General features: G+C 38.8%; 1 protein-coding gene across 1 annotated transcript in view; it reads right to left on the reverse strand.

Moving 5' to 3' along the window:
* Window positions 1-326: 326 nt before the first annotated feature.
* Window positions 327-17454, reverse strand: part of VPS35 (VPS35 retromer complex component) — a 66283-nt gene continuing 49155 nt past the window's right edge. Inside the window, exons 13-17 of the mRNA XM_037816200.1 lie at window positions 6185-6307; window positions 4117-4296; window positions 3369-3608; window positions 2796-2939; window positions 327-853 (exon numbers count right to left, since the gene is read on the reverse strand). Of these exons, the coding sequence (XP_037672128.1) occupies window positions 674-853; window positions 2796-2939; window positions 3369-3608; window positions 4117-4296; window positions 6185-6307 (867 nt within the window). The 3' untranslated portion in view covers window positions 327-673. The remainder of the gene's footprint in view (window positions 854-2795; window positions 2940-3368; window positions 3609-4116; window positions 4297-6184; window positions 6308-17454) is intronic.

Below are 17454 nucleotides of genomic sequence, written 5' to 3' on the forward strand. Positions count from 1 at the left end.
AATTTTAGAACACAAACTATTAAGAACAAAATTATTTCGACAAATATGCCCAAAGGACAACATAGGTTCTTAATGGATGGCTGAGTCCAAATATGCAAAATATAACTTCTTGTTTTGACCATGGTGCTTTAAAATTCTCAAACATGCATTAATATATTCTAGTTTTAGGGAAAATATTACACATGGCCTCATCTTCCATTTAGGAAAGAGCTCAAGCTGAATTCCACGTTCAGTATTCCTTTCCTTAAAATTAAATTCAAGTTGAACTACAGAACAGAGACAAACACCTTTGGGTTAGTACTCCCCAGTAATGAAGAAAATTATACAAACAACAATGAAACAAAACAGGAAAAAAGAAGAGAGAGCTTCATTAGTAGCCAAGATACATGTATTTTTTGTTCTTTGTTTTTTTTTTACTAGATCTTGGGAATTTTAAATAGCAGATAAGTCATGCTACCTGGGTGATCAGCCAGACCTGAACACTTATGAAGTGAATAACTTTATTAAGGTCCTGAAGGTGAGTGTCTGGAGGTGCTGGGTAAAACACTTCACAGGTAAGAAGAGGGAAACCTACCTCAGCATTTCTGAAAGGCACAATCTATGGAGGGAAACCTAGTATAATAAAACCTTACTGGATGTAAATGGAAAGGAGTATGGTTAGCCTGTTTCCTTTTTAAAGGATGAGACCTTCATAAATTGGCCCCTCAGATTCTGGTGATTCCCGCCTCAAGCGCAAATGCTCCAGTGTGTTATGAAAATGTTTGTTAATCTGCTCTGTTTCTTCACTGGACTCAAGATTTGGGAGGTCTTCTCGAATCTTCTGGATAAGCTGGTTCAAAACCTGAATTGTTACCTACAAAAGAATATGCACATAAGAAAATCAATCAATGTAATACAACACATTAACAAGTCAAAAGGGAAAAATCAATTGATCATCTCAATAGATGCTGAAAAAGCATTTGACAAAATCCAACATCCCTTTTTGATAAAAACACTTCAAAAGGTAGGAATTGAAGGAAACTTCCTCAACATGATAAAGAGCATATATGAAAAACCCACAGCCAGCATAGTACTCAATGGAGAGAGACTGAAAGCCTTCCCTCTAAGATCAGGAACAAGACAAGGATGCCCGCTGTCACCACTGTTATTCAACATTGTGCTGGAAGTGCTAGCCAGGGCAATGCGGCAAGACAAAGAAATAAAAGGCATCCAAATTGGAAAATAAAAAAAAAAAAAAAAAAAAAAAAAAAAGAATATGCACAATTTTATGATCGAGGATGTACCACAAACAAATAAAAGAGGATTTAATCAAATTGTTCAGAGGTGGTTTTGTTACTCTCATCTATTATCAGAAAAAGCAGATGAGGGCATGATTCTTGGTTTGAGCATCAACTGGCTATTCATTAAAAAAAAAAAAAAATTAATAATACAAAGGAACATGAGCTAGTAAAAGAAGAAGAAAAGTAAAAATTTATTTAACCTACTAATATTGACCAACACTATGCTCAAAGGAGATAATACATTTAGGAAGTAGTCTAAACTTGTACATGATGAGAAATCAGCCTACTTTTGGCATTTATAAATTGTTTTGCGTTTTTCAAATTTTTCAAACAGACAATGATTATCTTATGTGACATTCCTAAGCAAAAGAGATGAGAATTTTCTTGGACATAATTAGTTCTTCCATTACGGAAATAAACTGATTTGGTTAAAAGTCTGCAAGTTCCATGGTAGAAACCACATCTGCCTTGTTCACCACTGTATTCCCCAGAAAATTACACAGTGCCTGGCATCCAGTAAGCATTCAATATTTATCAAAAGATGAACTGACAATGCCATTCTTCTTTATGTTCTCACAAAACAAAATTACAAAGGGTAGAGACAAAAAAAAGATTCTGGAGAATGAAACAAGTAGGTAGACTCTGCAAACTCCGACCCTTGTAAACAAAAAAGTAAGTATCAGAATGATAAACTTTTTGTATGTATCAAATCTGCTAAGAGCAGGAAGGGAAATGGCTTCTACACAGCATAATCTGTTTTTCAGCAGGAAAAGGCCGTATACAAGATGTTCATCATCACTGAGAGATAAAGAGTTGGGATGATGAACATTAATCTACTCTGGTCATTTGAGAACAGTAGACTGGATGCCAACAGGTTTGCAATAAAGCAGTTCAACTCAGCATACATAAAGAAAATGAAAGTGCTCTTTGCTCTCTGGTAAAGATAAATTTTTAGCAATCAAAATTCCAAAGAAAATCTGACTAAATAAATTTAAACACAACAGAAAGCAAAATGAAATAAAAACTATTATCAATGTGAACTTTGGGAGTATAGAATTAAGTTTCCGGACAAAGGAATTCCATTTGCCCACCCATTCACTCACTAAGATTTTATTAACATTGACAGGCACTTTGTTAATAGATGGAGATAACAAATAATGACATGATCCCTGCTCTCACAGAGATCACAGAAGAACTCAAATATACAGAATTCAAGGCTGCTAAACATAAGTGTTCATGAAAACAACTATAAATCCACTGAAAGCCCAGTATGAGTTAAATAAGAGTGTCAATCGCATCCACTTCCCCAAATTCCCACATTCACAACAGTAACATGATGAAATGATTTGAAGAAAGAGGAAACTCAAGTTGTATAAAAATTGAATACATTTTATTTACTCTAAGAGCAAAAGTGTAGGCTCAAGGCATTAGGTTCAGGGCAGGAACCAACAGCCCATCTTTATGCTCTCAAAACTAACACTTTATTAGTTCATTTAGAACTATTAATTCACTTACCGCCTCATTTTCCTTTTCATAAAAATAGATATATCTGTTCAGAATTTCTATAAAAAGCTGCACTTGTAGAGAGGGGTCCATGCACTGATTTGCTATTTTTAGAGCTTTCTTTAGGCACTCCATTACCCTCTTGCCTCCATGAAGCTAAAATAAAAGGGCAGGGGTTGGGGGTGGGGGGAGATATTGAAAACATTAAACATTAATGAACCACAAATGTCCTGCTTTCACAACCAGGAAATAAACGCACTACAGTGTTTCTTTCATCTTCTAAAAAGATACAACAAATTTAAATCCTCTTTATTCTTTTTTTAAAAGTATATAACTATATTTAAAAATGAGTAGTGGCATAAACTCGCTATGTTACAATATCCTCAACATGGAGTTTTCACCACAGGCTGTGACTCTCAATACACTACTGTCCTCTTCATTTCTTTTAACAAAACAAAGCAATTTTCTTCATCAGATTTCCAAGCACTCCAAATGTTTCACCTCCAGGGTACAAGGTCATAGCAGCTGTTCCCTGTTAATGATCCCCTCTCCTGGAACATGGTCAGGAATGGCCTCCCACCTTACCTCCTCCCCATTTTTGTCTGTGTTTCTGCCAGACCAGAAGAGATGTGCACAGGTGCTCACAGCTCGGCCCTGATCGGGCTTCTTCAGAAGTTTGGATGCAGCAAGTGCACACTGAGTCCTCAAGGGTTCATGATTCTCTTCACTGAAGCACCTCATCCTCTCAAAAGTACCAATGATCAAGGTGATGGCAGCCAGCTGTGCTTTGGAATCACTGATTTCATCTTCATAAAGAGAAAATGCCTGGTGGATTCAAAGCAAAAGAGACCTTTAGGAACCAACCTTCCACCCCAGTACTTTCCAAAGTACATCCCACCAAACCCCCATTCTGTAAGACATTCTGCAGACATTTCCTTCAGATCAGAATATGCTGTACTCTCTCAGAGAGGCACAAGACACAGCTGATATATTAAAGACGCTGACAAGTCTTGCAATAAAGAGATCATTTTAACTTTGGATAACTCAGGGTTCCCAAACTGAACTGACAAATTTTTTTCATGAAAACACTTATATGATGATCCACCTGGAAATCTGAGATTTCATTAGTACCAGGATCTAATCAATTTTGCTGCTTCAAACCAGTCAATTTTACTACAGTATTAAGAGGTTCCAAGATGGTGGGAAATAGGTAGTTACATATTCAGTGAAAAGAAGAGTAAATTCACGGGCTCTACCACCATAACTACAAACAAGTGACTGAACTCAGTAAAACTGATTTAACAATCCAGAAAGGAGGAGAGGAGAGCATCACCTGGGACATAAATTCATATGCTACTGTTTCATGATTTTCAAAACCAATTTCTCCAGCAGCTAGAGCCCCTTGAAGAAAAAGTCTTAAGGGTAATTCTGCCAGCTCAGCTTTGATCAAAGCACTGATAGTCTGGTGAGCAAATGAAAAAATCTTCTGGCATTTCTTTTCCCATTTGTCATCCTAAAATAAGAAAAAATGTTTTAAATTACTTTAAGTTAAAGGTTAACTTGCTCAGGAATAGCCATTTTTTTAAAAAAACTTTCAATAGAACAGAGTGAAGCAGGGAAGCTGAGCTCAGTTTTCCCGTCATCTTTCTTCTCATTTATGGAACATGCAAGTAAACCAAGGAAGACGTCATCTCAAAATAAGCCATTTGCGGTTACTAGCTTTACAATTTTTATGAATTCAGTGTTTGTTTTTTAACAGATCAGGAAATTTGGAAAATACACAAAAGGATTTTAAAAATTAAAATTATCCCTAAATTTATCACTCAGTGATGATAACTAGTAACATTCTGGAGTTAACACCTTCCTTTTTTTCCAATGCAAATGTAACTGAATATTCTAACATAACTAGGATTATTGTGTATGGTTTTGTTCCCTACTTTAAAATAGCTTACAGAAAAAGAATTAAATACAATCTGGCTCAAACTGCATGTCTGTATCCAACTTCTTCTTTCACTTATTTTGTTATAATTTTCCTTATAATACTGTTATTTGAAAACATTTTAATGACCATAAAATATTCCACAAACTGGATGTAGTATGATGTATTATTTGTTTTTGAAAATAATCTGTAATATAATAATGAATGGTCTATAAACACAAAGCTTTATCTGAATAAATAACATTTATTTACTATAAATTTTTAGAAGTAGAAGCTCTGGATCTTTTAAGGCTCTAGTTACATATGGCCAGAGTTTTGTGGAAAGACACAATCCAACCACTACTAAAAAAGAATGAATTCTTATCACTCCCCTGCCAATGCTGAACCTTATTTTTCTTTTCTCTTTCCCAATTTTATTTCTTAAATGTTCACTGTAGTAATTACTAGTGTGGTTAAATATTTTGTCCACGTTTAACTATCTAAATTTCTTTTTGTTAAAGCAATCAAAATATTAATCAGTTCTTTTCATTTCAAAAAGAGGATAACAGTCATAGCCTTGTTACAGGTTAAATGCAATAATCCAAATATGCACTGCTTGGCATAGTGCATGGTACATAGTTTAAAAATGCCAGCTGCTATTATTGTTGCATTCGCAAATATCTATCCATGAAATGCTAGAAAAGGAATGAGCTAGAGGCTGACTTAAAGAAAACTGGCTAAAAGCGACTATGTTGTGCTGATGGGCTGAATGAATAAATCTTTTTCCCTATTATTAGAAAAATAAGTTTACTGAGGTTTGTTTCTTAACATAATCTGACTGCCAAGCATTCAGATACTTTATAATTGAGGTATTTTCTTCAAAATTACACACTGAAGACTGGAGTCATGATTTCATTTCTGAAGTTATAAACTCAGAAATGCACACTGCTCATGCAATTATTCAATTATATATTTTTGGAGAGAGGTGATTATGTAACTAGGCACTTTTCATTAGACAAAGCTAACTCAAATTATAATCTGCAATCTCTGCATGAGATTCCCACATCACTTCAGAATTGGTGGTACTTTAAAAAAAAATCCAAGAAAATAACAATCATTCTTAGGAAACTAAAACATTCTGAGCCAACTTTGTAATAAATGTATCAATACCTCACAAGTAATCTTTAAACACAGGAAAAAGTTCTAGCATCAATTTAAATTTCTTTGTTAATTTAATTTGATTGATGAAAGAATGTTTTAATCTTTCATTTGTGTTTTTTAAGTGATCCCTGTTATTATGTATTCTACCAACATACTGTTAAGAAAACTCAACACAGATTGAATAATGAATTGTTACAGTTAGTGAAACCAGAAGTATACTATTGTCTATTTTTGTGTATGTTTAAAATTTTCTACAATAAAAACTAGCACACACAGCAAGGAAGAAGGAAAAAAGTAGTGACATACTTAAAAGTAAACCCACCACTTTAGAATTCTCTTTGTAGCGAAAAGCCAGCTGGTAAGCTGCAAATACCAAAGGCGGCAGTGTGAAGCGAATCCGCTGATTTCCACCAGCTCCAAAATGTTTTCGTGCTGTGTTTAAAATCTGACAAAAAAAATTATTAATTTTTACATAGTAGATTAATCATTTATAAAACTAAAAGGGGGTTCTAATCATCATCACCATCTTTTGAATATATCATAATGTGCCACACTCTACAGTAGATACTTTCCATTGTTTTGTCTTGCCGAGTTATCACAATCTTCCACAGAGATTAGATACTAAACCCCATTTTACAAACGGGGAAACCTGAGGTTCAGAAAGGTTGCAGAACCTGCTCAAAGCTACACAGCTAGTTTGTGGCAGGGATCAGATTCAAATGTATTTTCATACATACATGTACAGAGAATACTGTTAATAAGAGTACAGCCTCTAAAATAAGACTCAAATTTAAAAACAGATTCTACCACTGTATTACCTGTGTTTCCTGGGAAAGTTATTTACTTCCTCTAAGCCATAGATTTTAATTGAAAAATGAGGGTAGGATACTTCCGTAGAGGTGTTGGGAAGATCAAACAGCAACACACATTAAGCCTTACCAGCACGAGGCATGACAAAAAGTTGGCTATTATTATGATACATATACAGCTACAGGCAGATTGCTGGCATAGCATCCCTCCTAATTCAGAACAATATTCAGACCATTTAAGTCAAGAGGAATGTCAACACACCTTAAAAAAAAAGCCACTGTGAAAAAAATATCTGGTTGTTTTCAGAAAAAAATTACAAGAAACCCACAGTATTCATGAAAAGTATGTGTAATGTACTCAGGTTTTCTGAATTTCTTTGATATCATATATGGATAACAGACCTCTGAACACAACCTCCTTAGAGATATCAGAGCTAATGATACTACATTAAAGGTCTCTCTGTACATGGGCAAAGCCAGTCAGTCACCTGTGGAAGGCATGTCGTCTAACTACATTTGGTATAGGACAGAAAATGAAAGCATATGCATGCCTATATGTACACATTACATACAGAAACATAAGGGAATCAGTTTAAAAATACGTTAACCATCAGCCACTGTATACAAATCATACACAGTGCACAAAACCGCACAGCCCTTAGACTATCACACTACCAACAGAAATCAGCCTCTAATTTCATCATCTCAATCAGGAAGCAGCACAACACTGTCAGTTGTGACAAAGAGAGTCACCAGAAGGAGAAACTTAAGACATATCCTCAAATAGAGATGTTCTTCATTAGAGCAGACTAACACTTAGCTTTGTGCATCCAATAATAGTCAAACTACTTGGCCAAAATTATAATTAAGTAGCCATCCATGGAAGGCTGGTTCAAACACAAGAAAATAAATTAATGTAATATACCACATCAATAAATCAAAGCAGAAGAACCACATGTTCATCTCAATCAATGCAGAAAAGGCATTTGACAAAATTCACCATCTTTTCTTGATGAAAACACTTCAAAGGATAAGAATGGAAGGGAACATTCTCAATATGATAAAGGCAATATATGAAAAACCCACAGCTAACATCATACTCAATGAGGAGAGACTGAAAGCCTTTCGTCTAAGATCAGGAACAAGACAGGGATGTCCACTGTCACCATTGTTATTCAACATTGTACTGGAAGTTCTAGCTAGAGCAATTAGGCAAGAAGAAATAAAAGGAATCTAAATTAGAGAGAAAGAAGTAAAACTTTCACTGTTTGCAGATGACATGATTCTATATGTAGAAAACCCAGAAAAATCTACAGCAAAGCTACCAGAACTAATCAATGAACACAGCAAAGTGGTAGGCTATAAGATCAACATGCAAATATCTGTAGTGTTCCTATACACAAATAATGTGCAACAAGAGGAAGAAATCAAGAAAAAAATTTCATTTACAACTTCAACCAAAAGAATCAGGTATTTAGGAATAAACTTAACCAAGGCCACAAAAGACCTATACAGAGAAAACTACAAAAAACTGCTAAAAGAACTCGAACAGAACCTGAAAAACGGAAGAACATAGTGTTCATGGATTGGAAGACTAAATATAGTTAAGATTGCAATTTTACCCAAACTGATTTATAGACTCAATGCAATACCAATCAAAATCCCATCAACTGAAACTGGAGGAAGAAGATGGCAGCATAGAGAGGAGTGGAAGTTAGTTAGTACCCCTAGAGCAACTAATAAACAACCAGAACAAGTAGTAAATGATCTGGAATGACTGCTAGGGGATGACCGTGACTGTCCACACATCGTGCGTCAACCTGAACTGGGAGGAATGCCTGAGACTGCAGCATGGAATCTGTGAGTAGAAACTGCGGATTTGAGCTGAGAGCCCCCTTCCCCATGGCAGCCCGAACAGCAAAGCCTTGCTGTGATAGAGAGCAGCACTCGCTGAACAGCAAATATTCCTAAGTCCAGCTCCAACTGGGGTTTTAATTGGCAAACGTGGACTATTCAATGCAAGCTGCAAATCCCCAACAAGCAAGGGACGATTCACCTTAAAGAGCCAGGGGAAGTCTCAGTCTCGGGAGGGGGAGCCCAGAGGACTGGGTGTTATCTCTGGCCAACGGGTGAAACTGGGGGCCGTGGAATGACCCTGAAAGGGGGCTTTCTGTCCCTTTTTCTCTCTCTCAACCTGAGCAGCTCAGTGGAGAAAGCCTCAGCCACTTTCATCTCCCAGTTCTCTGCAGAGAGAAAGCCTCAGCCATTTTCAGCTCCCAGCATTCTAACCCAGACAAGGGTGGAGACCGCATAATCAGAGAAACAAAGAACCTATTTATATGCAAATGAAATCTCCCTGGGGGGGCATGTTCCCTAAGAGGAAAGAGGTGATGCCCAGCTCTACTACCTGCCTTCCATTCAGAACCAGACCTCAGAGCCTGGGGGAAACCAGCCATGGGCCACACCTCCTTACACCAGTCAGGAGTCAGGTTAGGAAAAGCACAGCGGCTTGAGGCCTCACAGAGTGCGTCAATCTTCTAAGACACACCCTCGGGGAAAGCAGATACTGAATATTTCCTCCTTCTGGGACATGAGCCTGTTCAAGTCTGGGAAAACCTGACTGGGGTAACCAAGGAAACCAGATGCCTAGACAACAGAAAACTACAACCTACCCTAAGGAAAAAAAAATTATGGCCCAGTCAAAGGAACAAACTTTCACTTCAACTGAAATACAGGAATTGAAACAATGAAACAATGAATGCTAAATCAATTCAAAAAGTTTAGGGAAGATATGGCAAATGAGACGAAGGCTATAAAGAAAACACTGGGCATATATAAAAAAACAACTGGCAGAATCTATAGAAAGGAAAGGCACAACACAAGAGATGAAAGACAAAATGGAGACATACAACAGCATATCTCACGAGGCAGAAGAAAACACTCAGGAACTGGAAAACAAGACACCTGAAAACCTACACACAACAGAACAAATAGGGAAAAGAATGGAAAAATATGAGAGACATCTCAGGGAATTGAATGACAGCATAAAACACATGAATGTACATGTCATGGGTGTCCCAGAAGGAGAAGAGAAGGGAAAAGGAACAGAAGCAATAGAGGAAATAATTCATGAAAATTTCCCATCTCTTATGAAAGACATAAAATTACAGATTCAAGAAGTGCAGCATACCCCAAACAGAATACATCTGAATAGGCCTACACCAAGACACTTAAAAATCAGGTTATCAAACATCAAAGACAAAGAGAGAATCCTGAAAGCAGCAAGAAAAAGCAATCCATCATGTACAAAGGAAGCTTGATAAGATTATGTGCAGATTTCTCAGCAGAGACCATGGAGACAAGCAGAAAGTAGTGTGATATATTTAAGATACTGAAAGAGAAAAACCGCCAACCAAGAATCCTATATCTGGCAAAACTGTCCTTCAAATATGAGGGAGAGTTCAAAATATTCTCTGACAAACAGATAATGATAGAGTTTGTGAACAAGAAACCTGCTCTACAGGAAATACTAAAGGGAGCACTTCACACAGAGAGGAAAAGACAGGAGTGAGAGGTTTGGAACACAATTTTGGGTGATGGTAGCACAGCAATGTAAGTACACTGAACAAAGATGACTATGAATATGGTTGAAAGAGGAAGGTTAGTAGCATGTGGGAAACCAGAAGGAAAGAAGAAAGATAAAGACTGGGACTGTATAACTTAGTGAAACCTAGAGTGCTCAACAATTGTGAAAAAATATACAAATATGTTTTTTTGTGAGGGAGAATAAATGAATGTCAACCGTGCAAGGTGTTAAAAATAGGGAGGTATTGGGGGGAAAAGACAATCAATGCAAACTAGAGACTATAATTAACAGAAACACTGTATTATGCTTCCTTTAATTTAACAAAGACAATATACAAAAGCTAAATGCATGTAAGAGGGGGGCATAAGGGAGGAGCATGGGACTCTTGGCATTGGTAATGTCTGACTCTTTATTCTACTTCATTTTAATGCTATCTTTCCTTTTGGTGCTTCCTAGCGATCATGGTTTTTTTTTTTTTGGTTTTTTTTTATTTTCCCTTTTTTCGTTTTCTTTTGTCTACTTTCTTTGACTCTTCCTCCTGCTTTTTGGAAGAAATGGAGATGTCCTTATATAGATAGTGGTGAGGGTAGTTAATACATAAATATGTGACTATACAGGGAACTATCGAGTGTTGACTTAGGATGGAATGTATGGTGTGTAAACAAAACCGTCTAAAAAAAAACTGGTTGATGAAGAAACACTGAGGGCACCATATAAGTGAAATAAGTCAGACACATAAGGACAAATATTGCAGGGTCTCACTGATATGAACTAATTATAATATGCAAACTCATAGCCATGAAATGTTACCAGGATACAGAACGAGGCTAAAGAATGGGGAGCAGTTTCTTATTATGAGCAGAATGTTCAACTAGGTTGAACCTGGGTGTTTGGAGGTGAACAGAGGTGACGGTGGCACCTTGTGAGAGTGACTGGCAGTGCAGGGTGGTGCATGAGTGTGACGGAAGGGGGAGGCTCAGAGTCACGTGTATCACCAGTAGGAAGGTTGGAGGATAAAAGATGGGAATACATAAAACAGTAAACATTGTGGTGGGCGATGTCTGTGATTGACTGTACAAATATCAGAAATCTCTTTCATGAACCAGAACAAATATATGACTCTATAAATAGAAGTTAATAATAGAGGGGCAGAGAAACTAAGATGGCGGCTGGGAAAGACAGGGCAAAAAAACACCTCCGTGAAAAATACTAGATAGAGGCCAGAAAGTGACCCAGAACACCAGTTCCAGTGATGCACCAGCTGGACAAGGCCTGCTAAATCCACAGGGACCATGCACTTGGCAAAACTGAGAGTCTGCGTTCTGAAACAAGTCTGTCAGCTGAATGTCCGACAACCATGCTGCATGGGTTGGCGTTTGGAGGTGGACTAGTTCTTTTTTAAAAAAACCCAAAAGCAGCTGCAGATACGGCAGCAAGAACCACACAGTGAAGTGCAGCAGGAAAGAGCTGTGCAAACGCTTCACTATCTGGCATGGAAGATAGCCTCTCATGTACCCACTACTAGCTGTCTCGGAGCAAGGACGGCAGAGGAGAGCCAAAAGCGGGAAAAAACTCATGCCCCTTGCAGTCATCTTCCTGGTGGGCTGGGAACACTCCTGCCCGGTGCCGGACCCACAGCTCAGAGCCGCTCCAAGGGACCCAGTGTGACGGAAAGTGTTTCTGGCTACACCGCACACACGCCACAATATCAGGCGTGAACATTAGCCTTTCATACACCCACAGCTAATCGTTCAGGAGCTGGGAAGGCGGAGATGTGCGAAAAGGGGGAAGTTAACACGCCCCATTCAGCCATCTTTACAGCAGGGGCTGGGAACGCCCCTGCACAGCCTAGTGGCCCAGGGCTTCCCTTGAGGGAAGGTGCGCACTTGTGATGTACCACAACCTTCCCTCAGCAGAGACCCTGGAGGGGCATGGCTGGGAAGAGGAACCCACCCGGAAAACCCAGGAAACCTATGCCAATACCAAGGACCTGTGGGTCAGCAGCAGAGACAATCCGTGGCGAGACTGAAATGAAGGTTCAGACTCTTGCAAGAGCCTTAATCTCCTGGAACACCTGGGAGGTTTGATTATTAAAGTTGCTCTGCCTCCCTAACCACTCAGACACACACTCCAGATTCAGCGCAGACAGCACCAACACCACACCCAAACTTGGTGCACCAAATGGACCCCACAAGAATCACACCACCACACACCACAAAGACAAAGCTGGGGAGAACTGACTTGAGGGGAATAGGTGATGCACGGACGTCAACTGCTGGTTAGTTAAAGCGTACACCACTAAGCTGTAGATCTGACAAATTAGAGATTGGAGTCTGAATAATCCTTCATATCATAAAAGAACTCTATCAAGTAAAGCAAATACCAAGAGCCCAAAAACAACAGAAAATTTTAAAGCATATGGAAAAATCAGACAATATGGAGAACCCAAACCCAAACACCCAAATCAAAAATACCAGAGGAGACACAGTACTTGCAGCAATTAATCAAACAACTAAAGACAAACAATGAGAGCATAGAACAGGATATAAAGGACATGAAGAAGACCCCAGAAGAGCATAAAGAAGAAATTGCAAAAGTAAATTAAAAAATAGATGATCTGGGAGGGCGGGGCAAGATGGCAGACTGGTGAGCTGTATGTTTTAGTTACTCCTCCAGGAAAGTAGGTAGAAAGCCAGGAACTGCGTAGACTGGACAACACAGAGCAATCTGCGTTTGGGCATACTTCATACAACACTCATGAAAACGCAGAACTGCTGAGATCAGCGAAATCTGTAAGTTTTTGTGGCCAGGGGACCCGCGCCCCTCCCTGCCAGGCTCAGTCCCGAGGGAGGAGGGGCTGTCAGCTCCGGGAAGGAGAAGGGAGAACTGCAGTGGCAGCCCTTATCGGAATCTCATTCTACTGATCCAAACTCCAACCATAGATAGACTGAGACCAGACACCAGAGAATCTGAGAGCAGCCAGCCCAGCAGAGAGGAGACAGGCACAGAGAAAAAAAAACAACACGAAAAACTCCAAAATAAAAGCGAAGTTCTGGTGAACATAGAAAGGGGAAGGGCCCTGAGGTGCATATGCAAATCCCAAAGCAAAGCTGATCTCTCTGCCCTGTGGACCTTTCCTTAATGGCCCTGGTTGCTTTGTCTCTTAGCATTTCAATAACGCATTAGATCTCTGAGGAGGGCCCTTTTTTTTTTTTTTTTTTAATCCTTTTTTCTTTTTCTAACACAATTACTCTAAGAAGCCCAATACAGAAAGCTTCAAAGACTTGCAATCTGGGCAGGTCAAGTCAAGAGCAGAACTAGGAGAGCTCTGAGACAAAATGCAATAATACAGTGGCTGAGAAAATTCACTAAACACCACAACTTCCCAAGAAAAGGGGGGTGTCCGCTCACAGCCATCATCCTGGTGGACAGGAAACACTCCTGCCCATCGCCAGCCCCATAGCCCAGAACTGCCCCAGACAACCCAGTGTGACGGAAGTGCTTCACATAACAGGCACACACCACAAAACTGGGCGGGGACATTAGCCTTCCCTGCAACCTCAGCTGATTGTCCCAGAGTTGGGAAGGTAGAGCAGTGTGAATTAACAAAGCCCCATTCAGCCATCATTTCAGCAGACTGGGAGGCCTCCCTACACAGCTCAGCAGCCCAGAACTGCCCTGGGGGGACGGCCACTCACCTGTGACATAGGCACAGTCATCCCTCAACAGAGGACCCGGGGTGCACGGCCTGGAAGAGGGGCCCACTTGCAAGTCTCAGGAGCCATACACCAATACCAAGGACTTGTGGGTCAGTGGCAGAGACAAACTGTGGCAGGACTGAACTGAAGGATTAGACTATTGCAGCAGCTTTAAAACTCTAGGATCACCAGGGAGATTTGATTGTTAGAGCCACCCCCCACTCCGTGACTGCCCAGAAACACGCCCCATATACAGGGCAGGCAACACCAACTACACACGCAAGCTTGGTACACCAATTGGACCCCACAAGACTAACTACCCCACTCACCAAAAAGGCTAAGCAGGGGAGAACAGGCTTGTGCAGAACAGGTGGCTCGTGGACGCCACCTGCTGGTTAGTTAGAGAAAGTGTACTCACGAAGCTGTAGATCTGATAAATTAGAGATAAGGACTTCAATTGGTCTACAAATCCTAAAAGAACCCTATCAAGTTCAGCAAATGCCACGAGGCCAAAAACAACAGAAAATTATAAAGCATATGAAGAAACCAGACGATATGGATAACTCAAGCCCAAGCACCCAAATCAAAAGACCAGAAGAGACACAGCACCTAGAGCAGCTACTCAAAGAACTAAAGATGAACAATGAGACCATAGTACGGGAGACAATGGAAATCAAGAAGACCCTAGAAGAGCATAAAGAAGACATTGCAAGACTAAATAAAAAAATGGATGATCTTATGGAAATTAAAGAAACTGTTGACCAAATTAAAAAGATTCTGGACACTCATAGTACAAGACTAGAGGAAGTTGAACAACGAATCAGTGACCTCGAAGATGACAGAATGGAAAATGAAAGCATAAAAGAAAGAATGGGGAAAAAAATTGAAAAAATCGAAGTGGACCTCAGGGAAATTGATAGATAATATGAAACGTCCAAATATAAGACTCATTGGTGTCCCAGAAGGGGAAGAAAAGGGTAAAGGTCTAGGAAGAGTATTCAAAGAAATTGTTGGGGAAAACTTCCCAAATCTTCTAAAACAACATAAATACAACAAATCATAAATGACTCAGCGAACCCCAAATAGAATAAATCCAAATAAAACCCACTCCGAGACATATACTGATCACACTGTCAAACACGGAAGAGAAGGAGCAAGTTCTGAAAGCAGCAAGAGAAAAGCAATTCACCACATACAAAGGAAACAGCATAAGACTAAGTAGTGACTACTCAGCAGCCACCATGGAGGCAAGAAGGCAGTGGCACGATATATTTAAAATTCTGAGTGAGAAAAATTTCCAGCCAAGAATACTTTATCCAGCAAAGCTCTCCTTCAAATTTGAGGGAGAGCTTAAACTTTTCACAGACAAACAAATGCTGAGAGAATTTGCTAACAAGAGACCTGCCCTACTGGAGATACTAAAGGGAGCCCTACAGACAGAGAAACAAAGACAGGACAGAGAGACTTGGAGAAAGGTTCAGTACTAAACAGATTCGGTATGGGTACAATAAAGGATATTAATAGACAGAGGGGAAAAATATGACAAGCATAAACCAAAGGATAAGATGGCTGATTCAAGAAATGCCTTCACAGTTATAACGTTGAATGTAAATGGATTAAACTCCCCAATTAAAAGATATAGATTCGCAGAATGGATCAAAAAAAATGAACCATCAATATGTTGCATACAAGAGACTCATCTTAGACACAGGGACACAAAGAAACTGAAAGTGAAAGGATGGAAAAAAATATTTCATGCAAGCTACAGCCAAAAGAAAGCAGGTGTAGCAATATTAATCTCAGATAAAATAGACTTCAAATGCAGGGATGTTTTGAGAGACAAAGAAGGCCACTACATACTAATAAAAGGGGCAATTCAGTAAGAAGAAATAACAATCGTAAATGTCTATGCACCCAATCAAGGTGACACAAAATACATGGGAGAAACACTGGCAAAACTAAAGGAAGCAATTGATGTTTCCACAATAATTGTGGGAGACTTCAACACATCACTCTCTCCTATAGATAGATCAACCAGGCAGAAGACCAATAAGGAAACTGAAAACCTAAACAATCTGATAAATGAATTAGATTTAACAGACATATACAGGACATTACATCCCAAATCACCAGGATGCACATACTTTTCTAGTGCTCATGGGACTTTCTCCAGAATAGATCATATGCTGGGACATAAAACAAGCCTCAATAAATTTAAAAAGATTGAAATTATTCAAAGCACATTCTCTGACCACAATGGAATACAATTAGAAGTCAATAACCATCAGAGACTTAGAAAATTCACAAATACCTGGAGGTTAAACAACACACTCCTAAACAATCAGTGGGTTAAAGAAGAAATAGCAAGAGAAATTGCTAAATATATAGAGACGAATGAAAATGAGAACACAACATACCAAAACCTATGGGATGCAGCAAAAGCAGTGCTAAGGAGGAAATTTATAGCACTAAACGCATATATGAAAAAGGAAGAAAGAGCCAAAATCAAAGAACTAATGGATCAACTGAAGAAGCTAGAAAATGAACAGCAAACCAATCCTAAACCAAGTACAAGAAAAGAAATAACAAGGATTAAAGCAGAAATAGATGACATAGAGAACAAAAAAACAATAGAGAGGATAAATATCACCAAAAGTTGGTTCTTTGAGAAGATCAACAAGATTGACAAGCCCCTAGCTAGACTGACAAAATCAAAAAGAGAGAAGACCCATATAAACAAAATGATGAATGAAAAAGGTGACATAACTGCAGATCCTGAAGAAATTAAAAAAATTATAAGAGGATACTATGAACAACTGTATGGCAACAAACTGGATAATGTAGAGGAAATGGACAATTTCCTGGAAACATATGAACAACCTAGACTAAGCAGAGAAGAAATAGAAGACCTCAACCAACCCATCACAAGCAAAGAGATCCAATCAGTCATCAAAAATCTTCCCACAAATAAATGCCCAGGGCCAGATGGCTTCACAGGGGAATTCTACCAAACTTTCCAGAAAGAACTGACACCAATCTTACTCAAACTCTTTCAAAAGATTGAAGAAAATGGAACACTACCTAACTCATTTTATGAAGCTACCATCAATCTAATACCAAAACCAGGCAAAGATGCTACAAAAAAGGAAAACTACCGGCCAATCTCCCTAATGAATATACATGCAAAAATCCTCCAACAAAATACTTGCAAATCGAATCCAAAGACACATTAAAAAAATCATACACCATGACCAAGTGGGATTCATTCCAGGCATGCAAGGATGGTTCAACATAAGAAAATCAATCAATGTATTACAACACATTAACAAGTCAAAAGGGAAAAATCAATTGATCATCTCAATAGATGCTGAAAAAGCATTTGACAAAATCCAACATCCCTTTTTGATAAAAACACTTCAAAAGGTAGGAATTGAAGGAAACTTCCTCAACATGATAAAGGGCATATATGAAAAACCCACAGCCAGCATAGTACTCAATG

This window comes from Choloepus didactylus, chromosome 22 (genome assembly GCF_015220235.1).
Source record: "Choloepus didactylus isolate mChoDid1 chromosome 22, mChoDid1.pri, whole genome shotgun sequence".
NCBI classification, from domain to species: Eukaryota; Metazoa; Chordata; class Mammalia; order Pilosa; family Megalonychidae; genus Choloepus; species Choloepus didactylus.